Source organism: Eubalaena glacialis, chromosome 10, assembly GCF_028564815.1.
Source record: "Eubalaena glacialis isolate mEubGla1 chromosome 10, mEubGla1.1.hap2.+ XY, whole genome shotgun sequence".
Classification (NCBI taxonomy): Eukaryota; Metazoa; Chordata; class Mammalia; order Artiodactyla; family Balaenidae; genus Eubalaena; species Eubalaena glacialis.
This window is the reverse complement of record NC_083725.1, coordinates 67,465,025-67,490,291: the sequence shown is the minus strand read 5'-3', so window position 1 is coordinate 67,490,291 and position 25,267 is coordinate 67,465,025. Positions and strand designations below refer to the sequence as shown.

Below are 25,267 nucleotides of genomic sequence, written 5' to 3'. Positions count from 1 at the left end.
TGAGAGAGTTGGATGGAGAGGGACGGAAAGAGTCTAGTGTGACTCTAAGGTTTTGGCCTGAGGAACCAGGTCACTGGAGTCCCCTTTCCTGAGATGGCAAACAGCAGAGGAAAGGCCAGCCTGGGCAGGTGAGGGGAGGTCAAGTTCAGTTTTAGACAGGCTGTGATGGACGTGCTGAGCAGGCTGTCAGGGAAGATGTCAAGTAGCCACCTAGCTAGTCAAGTCTGGAGCCCAGGGGGAAGTCAGGGCTGCAGATGCAGTTTGGAAGTGTTTGTCCTGCAGATAGACTCCAAGGCCATGAGCCTGGAGGAAGTCTCTGCAGGAGAGAGGGTGGAGAGAAGAGGGAGGTTCCAAGTGAAACCATGTAACTCAGACTGGGGCTTGAACCTATGGGCTGGGACTTGAACCCAGCCAAAACCCAGACTGGGACTTGAACCCACAGTCTTTTAACTGAGGTCACACACCTGGTCTCAGGACTTAATGAAGCTCAGATTCTTGATGTCTCATCGCAGAAAGAATTCAGTGAGAGACAGAGATAAGTAAGAAGTGGATTTATTTAGAGAGAAACACACTGCACAGACAGAGTGTGGGCCATCTCAGAAGGTGAGAAAGGCACCAGGGTATGGGGTTGTCAGTTTTTATAGGGGTGGGTAATTTCATAGGCTAATGAGTGGGAGGAGTATTCAGCTATTTTGGGGAAGGGGTGGGGATTTCCAGAAATTGGGCCACTGCCTACTTTTTGACCTTTTTTTTTTAAATTTTTTTTATTTTATAAATTTATTTATTTATTTTTGGCTGTGTTGGGTCTTCGTTTCTGTGCGAGGGCTTTCTCTAGTTGTGGCGAGTGGGGGCCACTCTTCATCGCGGTGCGCGGGCCTCTCACTGTCACGGCCTCTCTTGTTGCGGAGCACAGGCTCCAGACGCGCAGGCTCAGTAGTTGTGGCTCACGGGCCTAGTTGCTCTGCGGCATGTGGGATCCTCCCAGACCAGGGCTCGAACCCGTGTCCCCTGCATTGGCAGGCAGATTCTCAACCACTGCGCCACCAGGGAAGCCCCTACTTTTTGACCTTTATGGTTGGCCTTGAACTGTCATGGTGCCGGTGGGTGTGACATTTAGCTTGCTGATATGTTACAATGAGTGTATACTGAGGCTCAAGGTCCACTAGAGGGACTTCCCTGGTGGTCCAGTGGTTAGGACTCTGCGCTTCCACTGCAGGGAGCACGGGTTCGATCCCTGGTTGGGGAACTAAGATTCCACATGCTGCATGGTGTGGCCAAAATTAAACACACACACACAAGTCTAGTGAAGGTCGACTCGTCCGCCATCTTGGACTTATTTGGTTCTAATCAGTTTATGTCGTGTCCTTGGGCTATGTCATTCTTTTAAAGGTTGTGCCCTGCCCTCTTCCTCCTGTTTCACAAGGACTGAGTGGGCAAAAGGGCACTCCAACACTTAGCCTGGTGAAGGTTAAGAGCCACAATTAGACCCAGGGGCAGCCAGAGGGGCAGGAAGGAAACCAGGAGAGTGTGGAGTCCACAGGCCAAGTGGTTTCAAGGAGCAGGGAGTGACTAACTGTGTCTAAGGCTGCTGAGAGGTCAAGATGAGAGCTGAGAATGGACCACTGGATTCGGCAGCATGGAGGCCATTGGTGAACTTGTCAAGGGCACCTCCATGGAACAATGGCATCTGAAGTCTGGAGGAGGGAGGACAGAATGGGAGGGAAGGATGTGGAATGCAGACGGGGCTCTTCCATGAATAGGGCAGGAGGTGGAGGAGATGGTGGAGCCAAAGGATTTGTAGACAGGAGTTGCTACTGCATGTTTGTGGAGGGGAACAGTGGCAGAAGAGAGGAGACAGTTATTGCAGCCATGTCATTGGGTAGGTGAAGAGGGACAGGATTGCCCTATACTCAGTGCTTTACCTGCCAAGTGGAGGGCAAGATTCAAGCAAACAGAGAAAGGCATCTGGCAGATAAGGTTTTGCTTGAGGAGGCAAATGTCTTTGCCTTCCTCCTTCCTTTACCTGGCTCCAGGGCAAGTGGGTTCAAAGGTTTCTACCAGGAAACAGATCCTTGCCAGGGCAGGGGCAGGGAGGCGTTGGGCTGGGCAGTGTGGGGTGGGGCGCCCTCCTCCCCAACCACTAACGCTTACTCAACCTCTGGCAGCAGCAAAAACCAGTAAGTAGGTGCCTCAGACCACAGCAGAGCTCAGAGGAGACACCGGAATCAACCAGAGAGACAGCATGGTGAAGTTTGCATCCTTGTCCGTTCCATGGGAGCGCAGGATGCAGACCTTTGTGGTCCTGCAGTGGGTTTTCTCCTTTCTGGCTCTGGGTAAGGCGGGCTGGGCTGGGGGGACGGGAGGCCATGGGATTCTTCATCTCACCTGCTGGCGCAAGACTGGGTAGGGACTGCTCCCCCCAGGGCTAGTGTTCAGCCTGTACACTGATGCCACTACACTGGCGTTAAACTGTGGGCGTACTCTTTACAGACTGGTCAATAGCCATTTCACACACTCACACACAAACATGCACACGCACACACACACACACACACACACACACACAAATACCATACACATACCCCATGTCCTCGCTCAGAAGCTCCCCGAAATTTTGCAGCTAAAGCAAGCCTCCAGTTCCCTGCCCCTAGCATCCCTGATGATTGACCTGTGTCTCTGCCCTAAGGGTTGTTAAAACATTTAAAATATCCCCGGTTACCCCATTCCACAGATGAGCAGAGAAGCTAATTGCCTTAACTGTCCAAGGCTGTAGGTCTGGGCTTCTCCTACTGCCAGAGGAGGAGAGGGAAGGCGGCAGAGGGAGGAGAGAGGGCTGAGAGCGTGGGAGGAGGTGTGGAGCAGGGGCAGGGGGCGACAAGTCGACAAGTAGGCTGCCTCCTGGGCATTGGGCACTGGGGGCCCAGAGCCAGGTGGGCTGAGGCCCGGGGATTACAGGGGATGAGGGACATCTTGCCCAGCTGGCCTTGGGAGAGCTTTCCCAGCAGGAGTGTGTCTGACTGTCCGTGCCCACCCCCAGCCCAGCCCGGGATCCTGGGAACGTCAGGAGCAGCACGGGGAGGTCAGGCAGCGCTGGGGCTGGAGCTAGAGGGAGGGTCGCTGAGCAAAGGGATCTGAGCCCACTCGTGCCAGGAGCAGGAGCTTGTACCTTGTCCCTTATCCTGGGGACAAAGGGGGGCCCAGGAGGCTTTTTGGTACAGGAGTGACAAGGTCCAATCTGTGTGGGACAGGTCTCAGTGCCTGAAGTCTATGGATCTGCTGTGTTTGGGGTGTGGGGCGTAGACCAATAGCAGGTAGTAGCCGCCAGCTAGATCGGGGTCCCCAAGTTACGTGGCATGGGCCAAATCCAGCCCGCTGGTTGCTTTTGCATTTGTACAGCCCATGAGCCAAGAATAGTTTTTACATTTTAAATGTTTGCGTAATTCAAATGATTATGTGCCTGTGTAATATCCTCCAAGTTGCCCCATATAGCTTCAGAGTCTAAAATATTTACAATCTGGCCCTTTAAGAAAAAGATTGCCTCCCCTGGTCTGGCAGTGTGTGGAAAGAAAGGGCCCCTTTTCAAGGATACTTAGGAGATGAGTCCACAGGGTGGGATTTACAGGCTGGCAGGAGAGTAAGGGCTTCCAGTGGGGGAGTAAACACCACACATGTTGTGAACAGCTGGCTCACGCTGGACATAGAGCAGGCATTTTGGGGAGGGGCAAAGAAGTGTCCAGAGAGGTCAACCAGGACCTGTCACTGAGGACTCAGGGCCCAGAAACAAATACTTTACAGTGGGTTACATGTTTACTCTGTTTCCTTTCCACTCCTCTATAACTCACACACCCACACAGGAAGAAGGTAAGCTCCATTCAAATAGTTGGTCTTGTTCTCAGCTGCATCTCCAGCTCCTAGAAGAGTTGGTGTTGATAAATGTTGAATGAATGAATGTTGGGAGCATGATGTAGACAAAAGAGTAGAATTGATTGCCAGGTCCCATCCTACTAGCTTGCTGTGGGACCTTAGCCAATTTGCATACCCTCTCTGGGTCTCAGTAAAGTGGGTTCTTACATTTTTCCCCCTTGGTGTTACAAGGTGAAAGAAGGTGTCTCCCTTCCTAAGGGACTGAAAAGATCCCCAAGTTTGGGTTTTGCCTGCTGACAGGAGTTAAAAGGTGACCTCAGGGTGAAGGGGATGGTGGAGAGTTCTTTCTGTCAAGTGCAAGTTCCTCTTGTGTGGGTTTTTTCCTAACCTTAACATGCTATGTTAGTTATAAAAATGAATATGTGCCGTTGTAACACATCCAAAGAAAATAGTTATCCTAAAAGTGAAAGACTTCCCCAAATCCTACCCTCCAGGGAGCCACTATTTTTATTTATTTATTTATTTATTTATTTATTTTGGGCCATGCACATCGTGGCTTGTGTGAAAGCAGCTGTGAAAGCGCGGAGTCCTAACCACTGGATGGCCAGGGAATTCCCTCCAGGGAGCCACTATTAACAACTCGGTTTTATTCTCTAGAGGCGGTTTTCTGAAAGGGGGAGCGACCCACATAGACTTTTGATTTTGCCCAAGGGCAGAGAGTCCTCGCTGAGGTTCTTTATCATTTTCTCACATTAAATATTTGTTATGTAAATAAAAATGATAAAATCTAAGTCAACTGCCAAGCCATCCTTATCCCTTATCTCCTGGCATCTGCCTCCTCCCTCCAGATCTGCAGGTGTCCTTCCATCCTCTATGCATGAGCATCCACAAGGGTGGACATGTTATTCTTCATGCAAATGGTGGCATTTCATTCCCACTCTTCTGCAACTTTCCCTTTCAAGTTTTTTATTAACAAAACTTAAAGGCAAACAAAAAAGTGATCAACTCACCAGGAGTGTGGTTCGTCCTTTTCTGAATCCTCCAGGAATCACGAGGCTGATGTGAGAGAATGGGTTCCAGCAGCCATTGGCCAGCAGGCCTGGGAAGGAGGGGAAATGCCTGGAGGGGAGCTGCCTGCGATGGCAGTGACTCAGGGCTACCGCTCCTTCTGGCTGTTCAAGAGACGCCAGATGAATGGGTTTGAGTGTGAAGCCTCCCCATTTTTCATTATTAGTAACTAATTCAATGCTATTTTAAAATAAAGTACAGAGGTGGAAGAAACCCAAGTGTCCATCGGTCCATTGATGGATGAATGTATAGCAAATGCCGCAAATAACACAATGGAATGTTATTCAGCCATAAAAAGGAAGGAGTTTCTGAAACATACAACAACATGGATGAATCTTGAGGACGTTGTGCTAAGTGAGATAAGCCAGTCTCACACACACACACACACACACACACAAATATTTTATGATTCCTCTTATGTGGGGTTTGTAGACTAATCAAATTCATGGAGACATAAAAGAGGATGGTGGTTGGCAGGGGCTGGGGGAGGGGGACATGGGAGTTTTTGTTTAATGGGTACAGAGGTTCAGTTTGGGAAAATGAAAAGAGTTCTGGGAATGGATGGTCATGATGGTCAATGTGAATGAATTTAATGCCACTGAACTGTACACTTAAAAATGGTTCAGATGATAAAGTTTATGTTACATATATTTTACCACCATAGAAATTTAAAAAAACAAAACAAGTGCCCCCAAACACAGCACTGGAAAGTCAGCTCCACGAGGGCAGGAATTTTTCTCTGTTGTTCACGGCTGAACCACCAACACCTGGCACATAGGTGTTCTGTGTAAAGTGAACATCTGTGAGCCCCAACCTATTTTCTCTGGCTTATGAATTTTACTACTGTTCAGACGGGGTCAAAAGTCCCCTTCTCCTGGAAGCCTGCCAGGAATGACAGACCCAGTCTACCCCACTTTGAGATGCAATACAACCGGAGGCTGACATTTCTAAGAGTGTGGGTGCATGGTGTTGAGTGGAAGGAATGGGATGGGGAGGGAGAAATATTCTCTGGGAATGATGTTCCATTAGCATCAGGTTAGGGTCAGCCCCACAGACCCCCTGACCCTGAGATGAAGCCAGGATTAGCTTGCCGCAAGGGACTTGGAATGGTAGGTAAGAAGGTATTTCCTCACTTGGCCTGGTCCTAGCCGTGCTGCACCCCAACCCATGGGCCAGCCACAAATTGGCCTCTTCCTTCCTCCCTCCTTCACCAGGAAAGGGCATGGCAGGAAGAGGAAGCAGCATAAGCAAAAGCTAAGAGATTGAAGGAACTCAGTCTCTCAGCGTGGGTACACTGAGCAGTTTCATGTGGCCGGAGCATGGGGTGCATGTGGGTGAGCGAGGCTGGAGTGGGAGGGGGATCAGAGCAGCCGTGGGGAGCCTGAATGCCAGGCTGAGCTACATGGGCTGTTTTTAAAGTTATGAGAAAACCATGGAAGGACTTTAATTAGAGACGGGATCTGGCAGGATTTATCTATGGAAAGATGGGCGAGAGTGGACGGAGAGAGGGCTGGGCAGAGAGAATGTCTCCTTTTTCTCTGAGGGCCCAAAGGGTGGAAATGAGAAACAGTTAAACCAGTCACTTCTCCCCCAGGCATTTATTGAGCACCTGGTGAATACAGATACTTAACTGGACAGAGAGGAGGTGGAGGGGGAAGGCTGGAGTGAATGAGGCAGCCTGGTGCAGTGGGAAAAAGTGAGTTTGGAGTTAGGCCTACCTGGCTTCAAATCCAGGCTCCCAGTATGACACTGGATGGGCTGCATTCCTTCCTCTTTGAAGACAGGGGAGGCCGACCCCTTCTCCCTGGGGTGAGGGCTGGACAGGACAGTGCTGCTAGTGATGGGCATAGGGGGAGAAATCCTTCCTTCACCCCTCTGACCACTGATGGTTCCTGCTTCCTTCCCCAGCCCAGATCTGCATTGTGGTCTTCATAGGTCTCCTGTTCACAAGATTCTGGATCTTCAGTATCCTGTATGCAACCTGGTGGTACCTGGACCGAGACAAGCCATGGCAGGGGGGCAGGCGCATTGAGGCCTTAAGGCGCTGGGTCATATGGAAGTACATGAAGGACTATTTCCCCGTCTCGGTGAGTAATGGGGCTGGCTGGGGTGTGGCCAGGACCGTAGTGCCCCACGTGTCCGTGGGGAAGTGTGGCCCTGTGAGCAGTGAACAGAATACTGGGCTGGGAGGTAGGAGCCGGGCTTCCACCACTATGTGGCCTGGGGAAGAGTCCACCTTCTGTCTGGCCATGGTTTCCCACCTGCAGGGATGTGGGGCCAGTATGAGGACTGATGAATGAACAGGATTTGAAGGAGCTCTGTGGGCCATGTAGTGTGGCACACATATGTATCTTATAGGTATAAACCCCTCAGTAGCCATGCTTGGGGGTGAAGGTAATAAACTTAAGGTCCTAAGAGACCCTCTAGCCCCACACTTCATAAGATGAGGAGACTAACCCCTAGAGAGGGACAAGGATGTGATCAAGTTCACGTACAAAGTTCTTTTACTGGTTTAAAGTTTGTACATTAAGTCAGTTTAAAGGGACAGGGGAGAGGACCCTGAACTTGTTCTCAGATTCTGCCCCTCACTCTGGTATGTTAGGCATCCTTGGACAAGGCCTTGCCCCATTCTAAATCTTAGTTTACAGATGTATCCAGTGAGCACACTGATCCCTCCCACTTGAGTGCTTTTGAATCTCTGACTTTCTGACTCAGGGCACCTCATGGCCTTTTGGACACTTGACCCTGGACCCAAAGTTCAGTCCTGGGTGGAGCAGAATCCTTGATTTGAGTGAACTGACCTTGGCTCCTTTCCTGAATCCCAGACAGACTAAACTCTTGGGTATAAGCAGCTGGGCAGGGATGATTTATTGTCCAGATAGGATGGGGAAGGCAATGGGGACTCAGAGAGGTGCCAGGCAGGGGCAGGTGGCCCTCCTCTGGAAACAGGAGAGAAGAAACATAGAGTGTGGCCTCTGGAGCTGAACAGACTAGGTTCTATTATCAGTTCTGCAACATACAAGTGGTGTGACCTTGGGTGAGTTACACAGTCTCTCTGAGCCTCAGTTTCCTCATATGTAAAGTGGAGATGATGCCACATACATCATTGGGTTGTGTGGATTCCATGAGACAGCAAGTAAAGCACTTTGTATGTTCTCAGTAAACTGGTAGTTTGTATTATTTTACTGAATCGCTGGGGATTCTGGGGAGATGTGGGCATGGCTATGGGTCTAGGGAGGACTCTGATAGCCCAGAGACCGGCTGTTCTGCCCTTCACACCTGCATGGCTTCTCCCACCCCAGTCTGGGAGCCCCACCTCTTCCTGGCCCTCCAGAAATTAGGCCCACAGCTGGTAAAGCGATAGGGAATGGAGGAAACAGGCTCAAAGAGGGTAAACAGCTTGGCCAAGTCATGGGCACTCAGCAGCAGAGTCAGAGTTCCTGCCTTGCTCCCTTTTGAGAGTTCTGGGGCCCAGCAAGGACTAGCAAGGGCTGGGCAACAGCTCCGGTGCAGGAGCCCTTAGCATCCAGTGAGCAGGGCCTCCTGGGCAAAGGTAAAGGGTGCGATGGGGCAGGGCAAGGCAGGGCAACAGGGCAGGGGCTGGGCAGAGGGCAGGAAGTTGGCTGGCAGAGGCTTCCATGCTCATTAGGGGTGATAGATGTTGAAAGGCAGAGCGAGTGGGCAGTGCTGAGCCAACCTGAGGGGCCCGGGTGGGGGCAGTCTTCCTCGACCCCATATCTGCTTCCTCTACAGGGTGCCCTCCCAGGACCTTGTCAGCAGAAACGAGCAGGGTTTGCTGGGTCCCGAGGGAAGCCATGGGAATGTCATGGGCAGAGTCCCTCATCCCCACCCCAGGACCTCTGAGCTTTGAGATTCTGAATTCCCATCCCTCCCTCTCCTCTTCCCAGGCTCGCTCTTCTGTGCCAGAAAGGCCAGAGTCTCCATGGGAAAGTATGGCCTGTAGCCTGAGAGTGTTTGTGACATCAGCGACCAAGCCAAAGAAAACTACAAGTGGTTTCTGGCCTCAAGTAGAGCTTTGTAGATTCTGGCTCTGTGGTCTCACTCCACACTGTGAGCTAAATCCTGAGTCCAGCAGGGAAGGAAAGGCGGCCTGCGAAGGGAAGAGCGCAAGCTCAGGCCCAGAAGCCTGCCACTGCGTGGTTTCTGAGCCATAGTGTGACTAGAGCAGAAGGTGCGCCTGGGAATGAGGCTGGAGAGGTTCTTAGGGATAAGGTAATGGAGGCCAGTGCAGGCCAGTCCACAGAACTGGAGCTCTTCAACTGAAAGCTCTCCAGGGGGCTGTCTTCCTGCCATCCCGCGACCTCCAAAGGACAGCATCTGGCTCTCTTTACAGCTGGAGCTGCTGACAGTTGCAGAAAATGAGGCTGAGCAGCTCTGTGCCTGTCCTATCCACCATTCCCCTGCTCCTCCCCCAGCCAGTTAGCTCCCCAGGAGGGTTTCTCAACCCTGGCACTACTGACACTGGTGGGACACTGGACCTGTTTTGCAGAAATTCCACGTGCACAGTGTTCAGGATTGTTGCCCACTGCAGGCCTGTGGCATCACCACCTGCAGAGGGCGGGCTGTACCACCAAGAGGCCTGCAGGGAGTGAGAAGATGAGCACTTTGACTTGCCTGTCCTGGGCTGGGAGCCTGCAGGGGTGGCGCTGGGGCCTGCGGATTCTGGACCCCACCACCTCCCTGGAGACCCTCCTACTCTTCCACATACTTTCAAAGCGCAGGCCCTGCAGGGATCTTAGGGTGTCCAGGAGGTAGGGGGTCCCGGATAAGGAGTCCCCACTCTGCTGGAGCTTCCCCACATTCACAAGCCTCTGCCTTCCCTGTCAAAGGCATGTGGATCCCTGAGCTTCTATCAGCTCTTACTGCGATCTTATGAACTAGCATCTAGTGGTGAATTTCAAGCAAAATTAGGGCACAGTCTCTGTGTCTAGGAGCTTTCCAACCTCACCCTTAGCCTTCCTAAAGAGCTAATGGTGGAGAATCAGGCACTGTTTCCCCCAGGAGGAGCTGGCTCCACCTCCTGTTACCCTTCTCAGCACAGCTGGTGACGTTCTGCACACATTGTCTTGCTTTTTCACCCGACAAGTGATTGTGGCATCTTCCCATATCAGGACAGGAAGAGCTATGTCGTACATCCCTATGGCTACACAGTGGCCCATGAGGGAATGTTCCATAATTTGTCTAAATGGGCCCCGCTGATGGACATTTGAGTGGATGCTAAGTTTTGGTATTACTAAAAATGATGCTTCAGTTAATAATCTTGTTCAGATGTCATTTTGCACAAGTATGAGAAATTCTGTAGCTAAATTCCTCAGCAGTGGAGTTGCTGGCCTAAAAGGTCAGTTACGTTTTTCAATTGTAATATCGATAACTACTGCCTCATTGCGTTTAGGCAGGTTGTACAAAATTATTTTCCCACTAGCTGAGAAAGAGAATTCATAAGCAAGTGCTTCAGTGCGGGGAGCCAGGTGTGCTTTTCAAGAAACACACCGAGATGTGTTCCTAAGGATACACCTTTCCCAATGAGAATAACCAGAATTATCTCTGCTTGTCCTTATTTTCACGTCCAATAAATCCCCACCAAATGAGCGGAAGAGGTTTGTCCTCATCTGGGAAGCAGTGGCGCCTCCACCTATGGTCCCCTCAGCCTTTCTGCAAAGGGTCAAGGGTAACCAGAGGGCATACTGGGGGGTGGGGGTTTGCGGAGATCAAGTCCAGGTCAAGGACAGGACAATTTGGGGCTGTTCAGCTTGGGTAGGGCAGACAGGATCAGACATCAGACCTCCATTGCTGTCCCTTGGGTCCCACCAGGCTGCTCTGAGAGCGGGCAGCCAGGCCTCTGGGGCCCGAAGGCAACAAGAATCCTCAGGGTCATTCTGAAAATTTCAGCTTGGTGACAGGATGAACTTTCACGGTGCCAAAGCTGAGCCAGAGTGGAACGGACTGCTCATGCCTGGAAGTGCAAACTGCAGGGCCTGTGCAGAGTTGTCAGGGAGCCTCCTGCAAGGGGCTTAGGGCTTGGGCCGGGGGCCTCAGGGCCTCCCACTCTGATGGCTGTCCCTCCCAGATAACAGGGCTCTTAAAGGGCAGGCCCGGCAGTTACTGGCAGAGTGGGGAAGGGGTTGGTCACACACACAATCACTGCCCCGGTAGTAATCTTTGCACACTGAAGTCTGTCTAGTACATGGCGGGAGCAGCATTTGTTAACTCAGTTCCTCTCCTTCCACCCTCACCCCACTTTGCCTGGAAGCTGCTAATGGCAAACAGCTCTCCTCTCCCACTCCCTCTACAATATCTGGTGGTCTCCCCGGCACCCTCCATGCTGCAGGACTGACCAGACCAGGGCAGAGCTGCCAATGGGCAGGGGAAGAGGTGGATGGATGGCAATGAAGGTCTGACATGGGGGGAGCAGAGACCCACCAGGGAGACATTTGCATTATACAGCGGGGTAAACAGGACTAGGGCCAGTCTCCAGGTCTGCACGCTCTTTCAACCACCCCTGATACATCTTGCAAATGCTCACTCCCAGGTCCTAAGCGCCAAATTTTCTCATAGGGAGTTTTGTTAAAATAGGGCTCTTCAAGCATAGTGGCACCCCTGTGTGGCCCTTGATGGTGTATGAACTATACCAATTATAATTCAATGTATCAATGATGATTATCCTGTCCTGTAGTCTTGGTAATTCCATGGCACTCACGGACCTGAGCTTCTCAGCAGTCCTGGGAGGTAGGTGGGACAGGGTCAAATGTCCGCATTTGATAAATTAAAAGCCAGAGAGGGAAGCAATTTGTCCGAAGCCAGCAGCGAGTCTGAGACACAGATGGCACCACGGTCTCCCTAGATGCATTCAAACGCATATCTCCATCTTCATAAGAACCTGAGGCTCAGAGAGGGGGAGCAAGTTGCTCAAGATCACACTGGTGATGGCAGAATCAGGGAGGGCCTGAGATCCAGCCCCGACTCACGAGGTTGCTGTCCCTGCAGCTGGTCAAGACCGTGGAGCTGGACCCCTCCCGCAACTACCTCGCTGGCTTCCACCCCCATGGAGTCCTGGCGGCCGGAGCTTTTACCAACCTGTGCACCGAGAGCACCGGCTTTTCTTCACTGTTCCCCGGCATCCGCCCACATCTGATGGTGCTGAACATGTGGTTCTGGGCCCCTTTCTTCAGGGATTACATCATGTCAGGGGGTGAGTCTTCCCACCCCTGGGTAGCCCAGGAAGATGAGGGCTGGAGGCATGGAGGAGGGATTTTAAGGAGGACTTCTAAAAATTCTGTACTTAATCCAAGAACATGTGTAGTGGAGAAGGAGGCTGGACCCAAGGAAGCACTTCCCACAGCTCTGTGCCCAGCAAAGAGCTCGGCAAGGGGTCGGGAAGAGGAGGAGGACTCAGCCCCAGTCCTCAGGGAACTCCCAGTTTGGGGGTGGAGCCCAGAGCACACCTCCTCCACCATCCCCTGCCCCCTTCACACCATACCTGACCTTCTTCCTCTCCCCAGGGCTGGTCACAGCAGACAAGGAGAGCGCCGCTCACATTCTGAACAGGAAGGGAGGTGGCAGCCTGCTGGCCATCATTGTTGGGGGCGCCCAGGAGGCACTGAACGCCAGGCCTGGAGCCTACAGGCTGTTGCTGCGGAACCGCAAGGGCTTCGTCAGGCTTGCCCTGATGCACGGGTATCGGGGCAGAGGGCTCTCGGTTCAGTTGGAGATTGGCAAGGATTGTATTTTAGTGGGAAGACAGCAGAGATTAATGCAGATCCTATTTTGGCAGGGAGACTTTTTTTTTTAATTTATTTATTTTATTTATTTATTTTTGGCTGCGTTGGGTCTTCGTTGCTGCACACAGGCTTTCTCTAGTTGCGGCGAGCGGGGGCTACTCTTCATTGCGGCACACAGGCTTCTCATTGCAGAGCACAGGCTCTAGGTGCCCGGGCTTCAGTAGTTGTGGTGCATGGGCTTAGGTGCTCCGAGGCATGTGGGATCTTCCCGGACCGGGGCTTGAACCCGTGTCCCCTGCATTGGCAGGTGGATTCTTAACCACTGTGCCACCAGTGAAGCCCTGGCAGGGAGATTCTCAATCCATTCACAATGAAGATTCTCTGTTGGTGACGATGTACTGTCTCATTCCCAAATACCCAGAAAAGAGCCTAGAAGGGAGATTTGGTGATTAAAGGGACTAAGTGTCAAGGGTCATACTGCTGAAAGCTTGCGTTAGATCTGAGACGGAGGGGATCTGGGAGAATGGAGTTTGGGGCATTGCTTAGAACTATTCTCCTACCTTGGAGCATCTTTGAAGAATACAAGCTAACTGGGGCAGGTGAGAGTTTTCCAAAGTTTGCAAATGTTTTTTATCTGGGAGGACTCTCTGCAGCATTCTAGTCTCCCTGTCGTGTTACAACTGCCAGGCAGTGGCCCTGAGAGGAGCTGGGACCTGCCCACAATCACAAAGCAAGGCCATAGCAGAACTGGGAGACACCAGAGGCCTCCTACTTCTGGCCCAGGGCTCCGTTCTCTACCCCAATTCCTGGTCACTGGGTCCCTGCAGGAAGCTAGGTGACAAGCTTGCACCTTCTTGCCCCTCCTAACCCTCTCTCCTGTCTCCCTCCAGGGCAGCTCTGGTGCCCATCTTCTCCTTTGGGGAGAATGACCTATTTGACCAGGTTGACAACTCTCCTGGCTCCTGGTTGCGCCGGACCCAGAACCGACTGCAGAAGATCATGCGAGTCTCCCTCCCACTCTTCCATGGCCGTGGTGTCTTCCAGTACAGCTTTGGTCTTATGCCCTACCGCCAGCCCATCACCACTGTGGGTGAGCCAAGACCCAGGCTGGGATGGGGAAGCCTACAGGGCAAGGGGCCCAGGCTGTGTGCTGCAAGGGGACATGCACATGGGCCAGACACATCTTTGACCTTGTGGAACTCACATTCTAGACTGGGAAACAGTCACACAGGCAGATATAAGGCAGTCTGGGAGGAGAACTCTAACAGAGACACAAAGAACCGTAGCCACTACTGAGTACCGAGCACCTGCTGTGTGCCAGGCGCTGTACTGGCTCCTTACATGCAGCAGCTCAGTTATTCCAACAACCTTGGAGGCAGGGACTATCATCCCCATTTCACTGATGGCAAACTGAGACTCAGAGAAGTTAAATCATTTCCAAAAGAACACCCTGCCCTTGAGTAACTAAGTTGAGGTTTGGTCAGGATCTATTTGACTTTTTTATTACACCAAAGAAGGAAGGTTTAATTCGGACCAGATGATCTCATAAGGCTTATTGGAGAAGATGGATACAAGGGAAGGGCATTCCAGGTGTTAGAATTGTGTGTAAAGTAACAATCAGCAGGCTATGAAAGAGAGCCTGAGGGGTTTTCCTGTAAATAATGGGCATGGGCTTCAGTGCATGGACTTAGCACCATCTTTCCAGCTATTTGGACAGCTCATTTGCTTTCTTCTTGGATTCCACCTAGGTTCCAATGGCAAAGCTTGTAGAGAGAGGTCTGTTCATCTCCAACCATCCACTCATTTCTTAGTTGAGTACAGACTTGGTCAGCCCCCTACACCATGACTTTCCCTGGATTGTGTGGTAATATTTTCATGAATATAATTCACAAGTGTTGCCTCCAGAGCCATTCCCAAGAGAAGAACACATAGCAGCTTCTTTCTGAGCCAGGCAGAACCAGAGGAAGGAGGTAGATAGGGCCTCCCCATTCCTCCCTAGAAAGGGGGCACTGCAGGCCAGCATGGAGAGAGAGGGGGGAAGAAGGGCGCTTGGGCTGTGGGCCGCCTCCCCCCAAGACATACAGGCGCCTCCCATCACGGTATCTGAGACTCTCAGAACCACCTGGCCTGGAGGTTAAGAGCACATCCCCAGGGCTTACCACCTGGCACTGATTCTTCCTGGCTATGTGACCTTGAACAAGTTACTTAACCTCCTTGAGCCTCATTGCCTGACCCGTCAAACAGGAATAATAGCAGGTTCTATCCATATAGGGTTGTTAGGACGATTATAGGAGATATTGCTTGTAAATGCCAGCTGGTGGTATTGTTAATATATCAGAATCTTGGAGTTGCCCTAACATCTTAGAACTTATCACCCAAAATAGAATTGAAAGTGAGACGGTAAGAGCACTTTCCTGCACCGATGACCATTGTGGTGTGAACCGCAAGGGCCCTGCAACTCCGGTGGTTCCTGCTCTGGGCCACCTCACTCCTTTGTGTCTTGCAGTGGGGACGCCCATCGAGGTGCAGAAGACACCACGTCCCTCACAGGAAGAGGTGGACAGCCTGCACCAGCGCTACATGAAGGAGCTAAGCAACCTCTTCGAAGCCCACAAGCTCAAGTACAACGTCCCCAGTGACCAACACTTGGAATTCTGCTAGTGCCTCCCCAGAGGAAGGGCTGCCCCAAAGAGCAGGGCTGACATTAGGGAGAATAGAGGGAGGGGCTGTGATCCCAGAAGGCTTCCCGGAGGTGTCCGTTGAACACATCTCCAAAGCCTTCGATGGCTCCTGTGTTTCTAACCCATGCCAGGCCCCGAGTCACAACTGGCAACGTGGCAGAGGAGACCAGACTCTGGCATCGGTGATTTGCACTCCTGCTGTGACCCCTCTGCAAGGAGCCCTCTCCTTGGTCTGCCCACCTGAGAAATGGGAGAGATGCTGGGAGAGAATAATGTCTGTGTTCTCCGTCCCCTGTGGTCCTGCCACTCAGTGGGCAGGAAAAATTACCAGGTTTTTCTTCCTCTGCCTTGAGTGACAGCTGCAAGAAGCCACCAGCTGCAGCCCTTTCTCCTACAATTTCCCTCATCCTGCATCCTGCCTGTCCCAGCTCCTCCCTCCCTGAGCGGGAGAGCAGGGCGAGGCCACAAAGCCCCTGCACTCACCCTGGGCACCTTTGAGTTTCTGAGTCCTCTGAGCCCTGAAATGGCAGCCAGAGGGGCCCAGAAGGTAGGGAAGGAGAATTGCACTCTGTCACCAGCTGAATGACCGGGGACGGATTTCTTTGCCCTCTTTCTGAGTCTCAGTTTCCCCGAGTGACTAGGATGACCTCTGACTCTCAGCTCTGATGTCACATGGGCTGAGAGCTCCATGAGGCAACTCCTACTCCATCCTTTGTAAGTTCAGCCCTGACCTTGGTATAAAAAATGGGCTCCATAAATGTCAATTCATCAAATGAAAGATTCTATTTTACTTTTTTTTCTCATCCTCCCCACTTCCACCTGGGAGCGCTGGTCAAAGCCTCACCTTTGCCCCCCAGCCCTGCTGCCCTGTCTCCCCTTCCCAGATGGTGGATCAGGTGGGCCAGAGAATGGCATGTCGCCTCTTCCTCACTGAACAGTCAACTCCAGCTTACCTCCTGTGACCTGTTCTGTAGGAAACAAGGGGGATGTTATGTAAAGACACTGGGCAGACCAGCCAGAGAACGAAGGCCCTCAGGGATGGGCAGAGCTGCAGTCTCCTCCTGAAATCAGGCTGCCCTTTGACCTGGGAGAAGTTCTCAGGCATCATTATCCACCGGGGACAAAGAGCCTGCTGGGGCCCAGCCTGATGACACAGCTTGCGGGTGACCGGTGGGACAGGGGTCAGCCAGCACAGCTCTGCCAGCAGCCACGTGGCCCGGCCCAGCCTCACCCTCTCAGGGGGACTGGGCTTTGCTAGGGATCAGGAGGAGGCGAGGCGGGAACACGGGAGCTGCTGAGCGAGCAAAGCAGAGAGGAGGGAGGGGGCAGGGCACGTGGGTGAGAAGTACTGGGGACGGTCAGGGTCAAGGTGAGGTTTAGGGAACAGGAGGCTGAGGTTTAGGCCTTTGTGCAGCAAACTTCTATTGAGATAGAGGCGGGGCAGGCAGATAGGGTCCCTGACGATGCCTGGCCTGCTGTCTGGGGGAACTAATGTACAGTCAAGGAGTCAAGAATTGATCCCCCAGGTAGGAAGGAGCCCTGGGAGGTGCTTGAGCTGGAGCGGGTCATGGGCCAGGTCAGAGGGACAGTGGATGCCTCAGGCTGAATTGGGCATCTGTCTTAGTGACCCCAGAGAAGGGCAGAGTCAGCTCCCCGAGCCCTGTCCTGAGAACCTGCTACATGCTGGGCTCTGGGTGGATGCTTCACATGCATTATGTCAATGACACTTACGTGACCTCTTCATAACAAATGAGGTTCTTGTTAGAGAGGTTAAAGAATTTTAGTCATCCTGGTCCCGATATGAAAGCTGCCTTCCCAGGCAGCTATCACATGCTGCGCTCATCCTGTCTGGTTCTGGACTGAAGCTGCACAGAATGGTCCATTGGAAATGGCAGGCGCCTGAGAGCCAGCCAGGCACGCAGTACCCACCCCCCGCCCAGCGCCCACTGCCACTGGCTGTGGGACCCCATACAGGACACATTCCCTCGTTGAGTCTCAGTTTCTTCACCTTTAAATGGTTCATCCATAAATGATCGTTGAATAAATGCCAGCTCTTCCTCACCCCTTCCATTTATACATGCCTGGAAAAGTTTTCGAAAGAGCTGTGAAAATTCATGGCTATCACAGACCAGGTTTGGGCTTTTCTTGGACTCTATTTCTTCCCCTCACTCCCTGCCAGAAAGATGACCTGAGTGTTTCCCTTTTCAGTCTGTTGACCTGGTGCCATGTCCAGTTACACCCTTAGTGAGAGAATGGATAGAAATAGATGGGCAGGAAGACTCCTTCTAGCAGCTCCTTTCAAAGGGGCCCTGAAAAATGCAATAAACAGCAACAAATTTTGGCCCTATCAACAAAATGTCAATGATTAAGGATCAAAGGTGCCCCCTGCCCCCTGCTTAAAAAATGTAAGAATTGTCAGAAGCCTGCATTAGGGATGCTCTAGATCAGTGCTTCTCAAAACGTCTGTGGTAAAGGACCAGATTTTGTAGTTTTTGTTCCAATCCACCATTGATCTATCCATTTGTAAAATACAATATAAATTACCCCAGGAAGGAAATAAGAAAACAAAGCAAACATAGTGCAAATCAAATTTTTTATTATTAGTTTCAATACACATAAAATTACTCTGCCACATTGCTCTAACATTTCTGAACAGTTACTCCCAAATTCTGTACTTCCTTTGTCTGGAACCAGTAACAAGCAGCTGGTGGATGCGGGCAGGTCCCCAGACCACACAAGAGCAGCACCTCCCCAGGACCTGTGGTGCTGACTCGCTGTTGACATGTAAGGTGGTTGTGAGGTGAGGTGCACAGAACCACTGGTGAACTGCTAAGTGCTGAACACGGATCAGTTGGGGCCGTGGTCTTAGCCCCTTATTTCCTGGTAGGATGAGGGGCTCTGGGAAGGGAAGGACTTGTCTGAAGTCACACAGCTGGAAAGTGGCCAACACAGGGCTGGTCTTAGCTCTCATCCAGGGCTCTTCCAATCTGCCTTGAGGATGGACACTGGAAAATGCCACCCAGCTGCACCTTTAAGGAAGGACGCGTGGCTGCAGCTGCAGAGCTACCTGCGCAGGGGCAACTGATCCTAGACTGGATCAGGATGTAAGCCTCGGCCACTTTAGCGCAAATCAGGGCAACTTGGATGGGCCATTTCAGTTCACCTTCCCCCTGTTCCCAATTCCACTGCCTTCCCTTCCTCTTACAGGTGTTGTCCCCAAGGCTCTCCTTAACAAACATCCTGCAGACTAAACGCCATCTCAGAATCCACTTCCTGGAGAACCTACCCTGAGACATCAGGCATACATGAAAAATGAATTCCCAATGTGAGGCTCAGAGAGGTTAACTGACTTGTCCAAAGTCACTCAGATTTTAAGTGCTTTTTACGCTTGCAGAGCCAGGACTTGAACACAAGTCTGACTGCAAAGCTTGAACCATTTGCCTTGTGAGTGTGACCTCCTGACTACCAGCTTGGAAACAAAGGGCAGAGGGAGAAAAGTTAGATTTAATTTGTGAAATTCAAAGTAACTCTAATTTATACAAAATGACACACCATTTTGGAAGACTTTTTGGCAGTTTCTGACAAAGTGAAATATAGGCTTACTGTATAACACAACAATCATGCTCCTAGGTATACACCCAAGGGTTTTGAAAATAAGTCCACACAATAATCTGCACATCAATATCTATAGCAGCCTTATTCATAATCTCCAGTAATTGGAAGCAACCAAGATGTCCTTCAGTGGGTGAATTGAGAAACATACTGTGCTACATTCATACAATGGAACACTGCTCAGAAACAATGAGAAATGAGCTATTCACACAACAACATGGATGAATCATAAATACATTTTGTTAAGTGAAAGAAGCCATAGAAATGGCTACACTGTATTTTATTCCATTCATACGATTTTCTGGGAAAGGATAATTATAGGAAGGGAAAATAGGTTAGCAGAAGTCAGGGATTTAAGGGGTAAGAGCCTTTGATGGGGGAAGCAGGGGAGTTCTTTAGGGTGGTACAACAAATCTATGTGGTACTGCATACATGACACTATGCATTTGTCAAAACCCACAAATAGTGAACCTTAAAATACAGAAATTAAAACTTAAAAATCGGGACTTCCCTGGGGGTCCAGCGGTTAAGACTCTGCTTCCACTGCAGGGGGTGCAGGTTCAATCCCTGACCAGGGAACTAAGATCCCACATGCTGCAGCAGCACGGCCAAAAACAAACAAACAAAAAACGTAAAAGTCAACCAAGAAGTTGATGGATCCCAGGATGGAATGCAGACTGTGACAGAAGAATCTTAACTGAATTACAAATGTATGAGAAAATTTCACTGAACTGAGTGGAGAAAAAGGACTGACGAAAGTAACGTTGGAAAATAGTGTATTGACTGGAAACTGCCAAATTATAAATATGGGTTAGTACACAGACCTGTGTTTCCAAGCTCTGTCTTCTGAGAGAGCCTAAAAGAAATGTCACCCCAGTAGCAAGTAGCATAGAGCCCAAATCATTGTTTCTAATACATTTTCTAATTCCTGAGATACTTGGAGAAATGACTGATGCTAAGGTAGGGCCAGACTATAAGATGAGGCTGACGCATCTTATAGTGCCAGAGTAAGGGAATGCTCAAAACACAAAATGATGAGAGCATCTCAAAGAAACACAGGAGCCAAACTGGGAAAGCTCCCAAGGAAGCCATGACTGGAACAATTTGATCAACAAAACAAATAACATACTCTTTGGATTATAATCCAAAGTACAAAATAAATGTCCACAGTACTTACTGATATGAATATGACTGAATAATGAATACATAGGGTAGAAGAGACAGCCTCCCTTACGGAAGAATCCCAAGTAACTCACGTAGACAGTGTCCTCTCAAGGAAGTAGAGCACAACCCTCACCCACTTGAGTTGGGGTAAGACTAATAGCTTGTTTCCATGAGTCGACTATGGAAAGAGCTGGGGTCAGGGGAGGAACCGGGAGTAACTGCACAATAGAAAACCTGGCAAACACTACCTCACGGTCACCAGGTGATCAAGGTCAACATTATCAGTGATGTCATGTTGACAGTATGTACCCTTGATACGATGTGGTGAGAATGGCACTTCTCTTCCATGGTCTGCATCTCTAAACCCCATAACCCCAGTCTAACCAAGAGAAGAACATCAGATAGATCCAAATTGAGGGACCTTCTCCAAAATACCTGAGCTGTACTCCTCAAAACTAAAGGTCATCAAAAAACTAGGACTGAGAAACCATCACAGAGCAGAGGGCGCAAAGAACACGTGATGAATAAATGTAATGTGGTATCTTGATTGGAATCCAAGAACAGATAAAGGTCATTAGGAAAACCTGGTGAACTTTGAATAAGTTGTGGAGTTTAGTTAGCAATAATGTACCAATCTTGTCTCTTAGCTGTAACAAATGTACCAGAGTAAAGTGAGGAAACTGGGTGAGGGGTATAGAACTCTGTATACTGTCATTGCAACTTTTCTTTAAATCTACAACTATTCTAAAATTAAAATTTGATTTAAATTAAGAAAAATTCTGGGGCTTCCCTGGTGGCACAGTGGTTAACAATCCGCCTGCCAATGCAGGGGACACGGGTTCGATCCCTGGTCAGGGAAGACCCCACGTGTCGCAGAGCAACTAAGCCCGTGCGCCACAACTACTGAAGCCCACGTGCCTAGAGCCCGTGCTCTGCAACAAGAGATGCCACTGCAATGAGAATCCCGCGCACCCCAATGAAGAGTAACCCCCGCTCACCGCAACTAGAGAAAAGCCCACACGCAGCAACAAAGACCCAACGCAACCAAAATTAAATTAAATTAAATTAAAATTTAAAAAAGAAAAGAAAAATTCTGTCGGATGCTGTATTAGCTTTCCGAGGCTGCTGTAAATAATGACCAAAAGCTTGGCCACTTGAAACAAGAGATATTTATTCTCTCTCATTTCTGGAGGCCAGAAGTCTGAAATCAGTTGCACTATGTCAGTTTACAAATGGTTGGCAGGGCCATGCTCCCTCCTGAGACTCTAGGGGAGAACCTGTTTCCTTACCTTTTCCAGCTTCTAGAGCTACACATATTCCTGGGCTAGCAGGCTCCTTCTCCGTCTTCAAAGCCAGAAAATAAATATCTTCAAATCTCTTTCTTGGTTTCCGTTGTCACATCACCTTCTGCTTTCTGGATTTAGTCAAATCTCTCTCTGCCTGTTTTATAAGAATACATGTGATTCCATTTAGAGCCCATCCAGATAGTCCAGGATAATCTTCTCATCTCAGGATCCTTAGTTTAATCACATATGCAAAGACCCATTTCCTCCACATATAAGATAATATTCACAGGCCTAGAGATTAGGAAACAGATATCTTTGGGGGGACCACATTTTAAGCCCACCGCAGATGCCAATCAAGTTATTCATTCCCTTGGAGCCTCAGATTCCTCATCAGGGAAATTTATGTATGCAAATATATGTAAATTAGGAAAGCTGATCTCTCCCTGGACCACTAACTGGGGAAGGCAGGAGTCTGAAGAGCATCTTGTCCTGGGCAGATGAGTCCTGACACTACTACATGTTAGCCAGGGTCCACGGTGATAAGAACATGGTAGCATAGGGAAATCCCCAACTGGGAAGCCTGAGACTTGTGTTCAAATCCCAGCTCTGTTGGCAACTTGCAAGTCACTTTCCATATGTGGAATATTTTGCATTTCCTGGAAACTCATGTATATTAGTCCTGCCCTGGGGGAGGGCCGGGGAGGGACCTCTCAGATCCCTGTAACTGTGAGATGTTATGATTATAGACCTTCACTTTCCTGGGGTCTTCCTATTGCTAAAGCATTTTGGTCCCTCCTAGTAACAAGGGTGATTTTCACTGAGCCCCCTGGAAGTAGTGTGGTGTCCCAAGGGAGTGGCAGGCTGTTGGAGGTCTATTGTGGAGGGGGAGGGGAGATCCTCTTTGTTTCTCAGTTGCTTCCACCCAGGCCCACTGGTCTAGACCAGGGTCAGCAAACTACCCTCTATGTCTGAACGACCTGTGAGCTAAGAATGACTTGTCCAGATGAACATTTGCCATCATTTGATTGTAGGAAACTCTGACTGAGCCCCAGTTAGGTGAAATGTCATCCTCCAAAAATTCTGCCCTTCTCATTAGTAGACCCGTAATACAAAAAACTATACTCAATTATTTACTTTGAATTTTGTCTATTATAATTTTGTGACCATTTCTTTCCTCTCTTGTTAGATGACTACTACATAGAGTCCTTCCTTTGCCTCTTGGCCTGAAAAACCCCTATCAGCCCCCACTAATCGGCTGCCCTACATTCCACTCAAATCAGTCTCAAGCCATCCCCAGATCCAGCCTGCACTTTGGAGCCAGAAGGACCTCCCCAGTGTAGGTCTGACAACATCAGTCCCCTGATGAAACTGCCCAGTGGATTCTCTGTGCCCTCAGGAGGCCTCTAGCCCCTTGGCCGGCTTACTGCCCTTGCAGTGTGGGCTCTGCCTTCCTTGCCAGCTGCTCCCTACCCTCCTCCAGCCTTGCTGAGCTTCTGCCAGTTCCCTAAGACATAGAGCTTCCCCTAGCGTCAGCATTTTGCAACAAGGTGTTCCCTCTGCCGGAAAGACCTTTTACCCAAATGTCATTTGTCTTGGTCTTTCAGGAGTCCTTTCAGAAACCACCTCCTCCAGAAAACCTTCCCTGATCCCACCCCCTCCAGGCTGTCAGGTGCCTCCTCTGGGCTTCCATAGTCCCCTGATTCCTTTCAGCAGAGCAGTGACCAAACTTTTTAAATATCTATGACCTCCATCAGCCTGGGAGCCCCTCTGAGCCAGGGTCATTCTGATTCTGCACTGATGGCCCTTGCTTCCCACTGGCTGTGCTCCTGCTGGCTCCTGCCATTTGGGGAGGATGCAGGCTACATGTCAGGGGCTGGGGCTGCATGTCAGGAGCCCCATTTCATTCCTTCCATGACTGCAGGTCCTCATCTGTACAATGAGGGCGAGAGGCCCCTGGTTCTCGAGGGACTAAGGCCTGGGTCCAAGGTGTGATTTGAACAGTGGGGACATGGACTGGGCAGGGGGCAGCAGCTGAGCTTCCAGATGCTTTTATCAGTGCTCTACAAGCAACACCAGACAGCCAAGCGTGGGTTCTGGGACTGTGTGATCTGAGCAATTCCAGCCAAAGTTCGCCCTTCAGCGGCCAGCTGCAATCAGCCAGGCCCTGGACCCTGCCCAACCCCCTACCTCCCCCTCCCCGGAGAGCCAGGAATAAAAAGGACCTGGCTGGCCATGCTTCTGGCATGAGCTCAGGAATATGCAAGCAAGTGTGAAAATCTATGGATATGTGTCTGCAGGAGTATCAATGTGTGTATATGTGCTCGTGTATAAGTATATAGCCTGCACACACCTGTCTGTTACTGGCTCGTGTGTCTGAGTGTGCCTGGGTGTGTGTGTGACTCCGTGCATGTGCAAAGCAAGAGTCAAGAAGCAGGAGGAGAGTCAAGCCCCTCAGTCCTGCCAAACTGTGACATCCTGCTCCCTGGGCCTCCCCTGACGCTGTACCCTCCAATCTCACTCCAAAGCTCCAACTCACCTGCAGCTTCAGGCTCCCAGGCCATCAGTGTCCTCACCCCTTCTCCTGTCCATCCAGCGCTGCTGGGAAAGACCCGGGATCTTGAGGGGGGTGTGCAGACACAGTTGGTGCTCCACCAGATTCCCTTCGCCACGACTCTGCACCCCGTTCTGGGTTCCGTCAACCTTTCCTTCTAACACCTGCCCCTGCACCTCTCCTGGGCTTCCTGGCTCTACTGAGGACACAGTCCCACGCGCAGAGTAGGGGAACACCGCGAGTTCACATCCCTCCTCCTGCCCCGTGCACCCAGGCAGCCCACAGCCCAGACTGACTGGGGAAAGCCCAGCTCCTTGCTCTAAGCGGTAACACGCTTGGGGCATCAATTTTGCTGCCCTGCCAGATGGGGCTGAGGCCGCTCCTGGTGTGGATCACACCCTGCTTAGCTGCTTCCCCTTCCTCGCTCTGCTGCCCCAACTTCTTCTCCAGCTCCTCCCGTGGGCATGTCCTCAAAAACCAGGCTCACTGCGCTCCTATCCTATGTCAGGGTCTGCTTCTGGGGAACGTGTCCTAAATCAGGGAGCTGGGCTTAGAAAACACTGACCCCAACTACCTCCACGCAACCCGGCTGAACAAGGAGCATGATGAGCCCACAAGGGGACGTGTGTCTCCAGCGGCTCCTCTTGGCCTGCTGCATCCTACTCTCCTCGCTGTAGCCACCCCCCACTTCCCATCTTTACTGTAGACCCCAGCCCCTGTCTGCAGCACCCTGCACAGCCCTGGGTTAGGAAGGTTTCTGAGCCTGCTGGGTCCCCTGTTCCTCAGGGTGTCCCCTTAAACCATCGCCTCCCCTTGGAGAATGAAGCAGTCATGGTCAGAAAGCAGGAAAAGAGACATCTTACCAGGTGGGGTCAGTGAGGCAAGAGCTGCTCTGCCAACACCCCTCCCCACGCTGCCTTCAAGAGGCCCAGCTGGGAGGCACATGGGGGTCCAGTTGACAAAATCTAGACCTTCCCTTCCTCAGAGGAGGCCTCGTATGGTAGAAAAGGCTCCAGTCTGGGAAGTGGGATTCTTGATCCCAGTGGTGCCTCTGCCATTGCCTGGCTGAGTAACTTTAGGGAGTCAGCGGACGATCTGAGGGGCTCAGTTTCCCCGTCTGTGAAGCCAGCAATGGAGAACAGAGAACATGACACTCAGAGCACAAGACTCAAGCTGCAAACCCACCTATGAGTGTGGCACTCTCTCTCTGAATGAACGAAGCAGCTGCTCATTTCCACAGCACCTTCATTTTCTCCTGTGTCACTGGAGATGCCCGAGGACAGACCTCAGGGCTTGTGAGGA

At 50.8% G+C, this 25,267-nt stretch overlaps 1 protein-coding gene across 1 annotated transcript; it reads left to right on the top strand.

Annotated features, from left to right (window-relative positions):
• The first annotated feature begins 2,242 nt into the window (after positions 1-2,242).
• MOGAT2 (monoacylglycerol O-acyltransferase 2) lies at positions 2,243-15,332 on the top strand. The gene is made up of 6 exons (XM_061202857.1): positions 2,243-2,333; positions 6,841-7,019; positions 11,938-12,142; positions 12,453-12,627; positions 13,562-13,761; positions 15,178-15,332. The coding sequence occupies exons 1-6, from the start codon at positions 2,243-2,245 to the stop codon at positions 15,330-15,332; spliced, it is 1,005 nt and encodes a 334-aa protein (XP_061058840.1).
• The last annotated feature ends 9,935 nt before the right edge of the window (positions 15,333-25,267 follow it).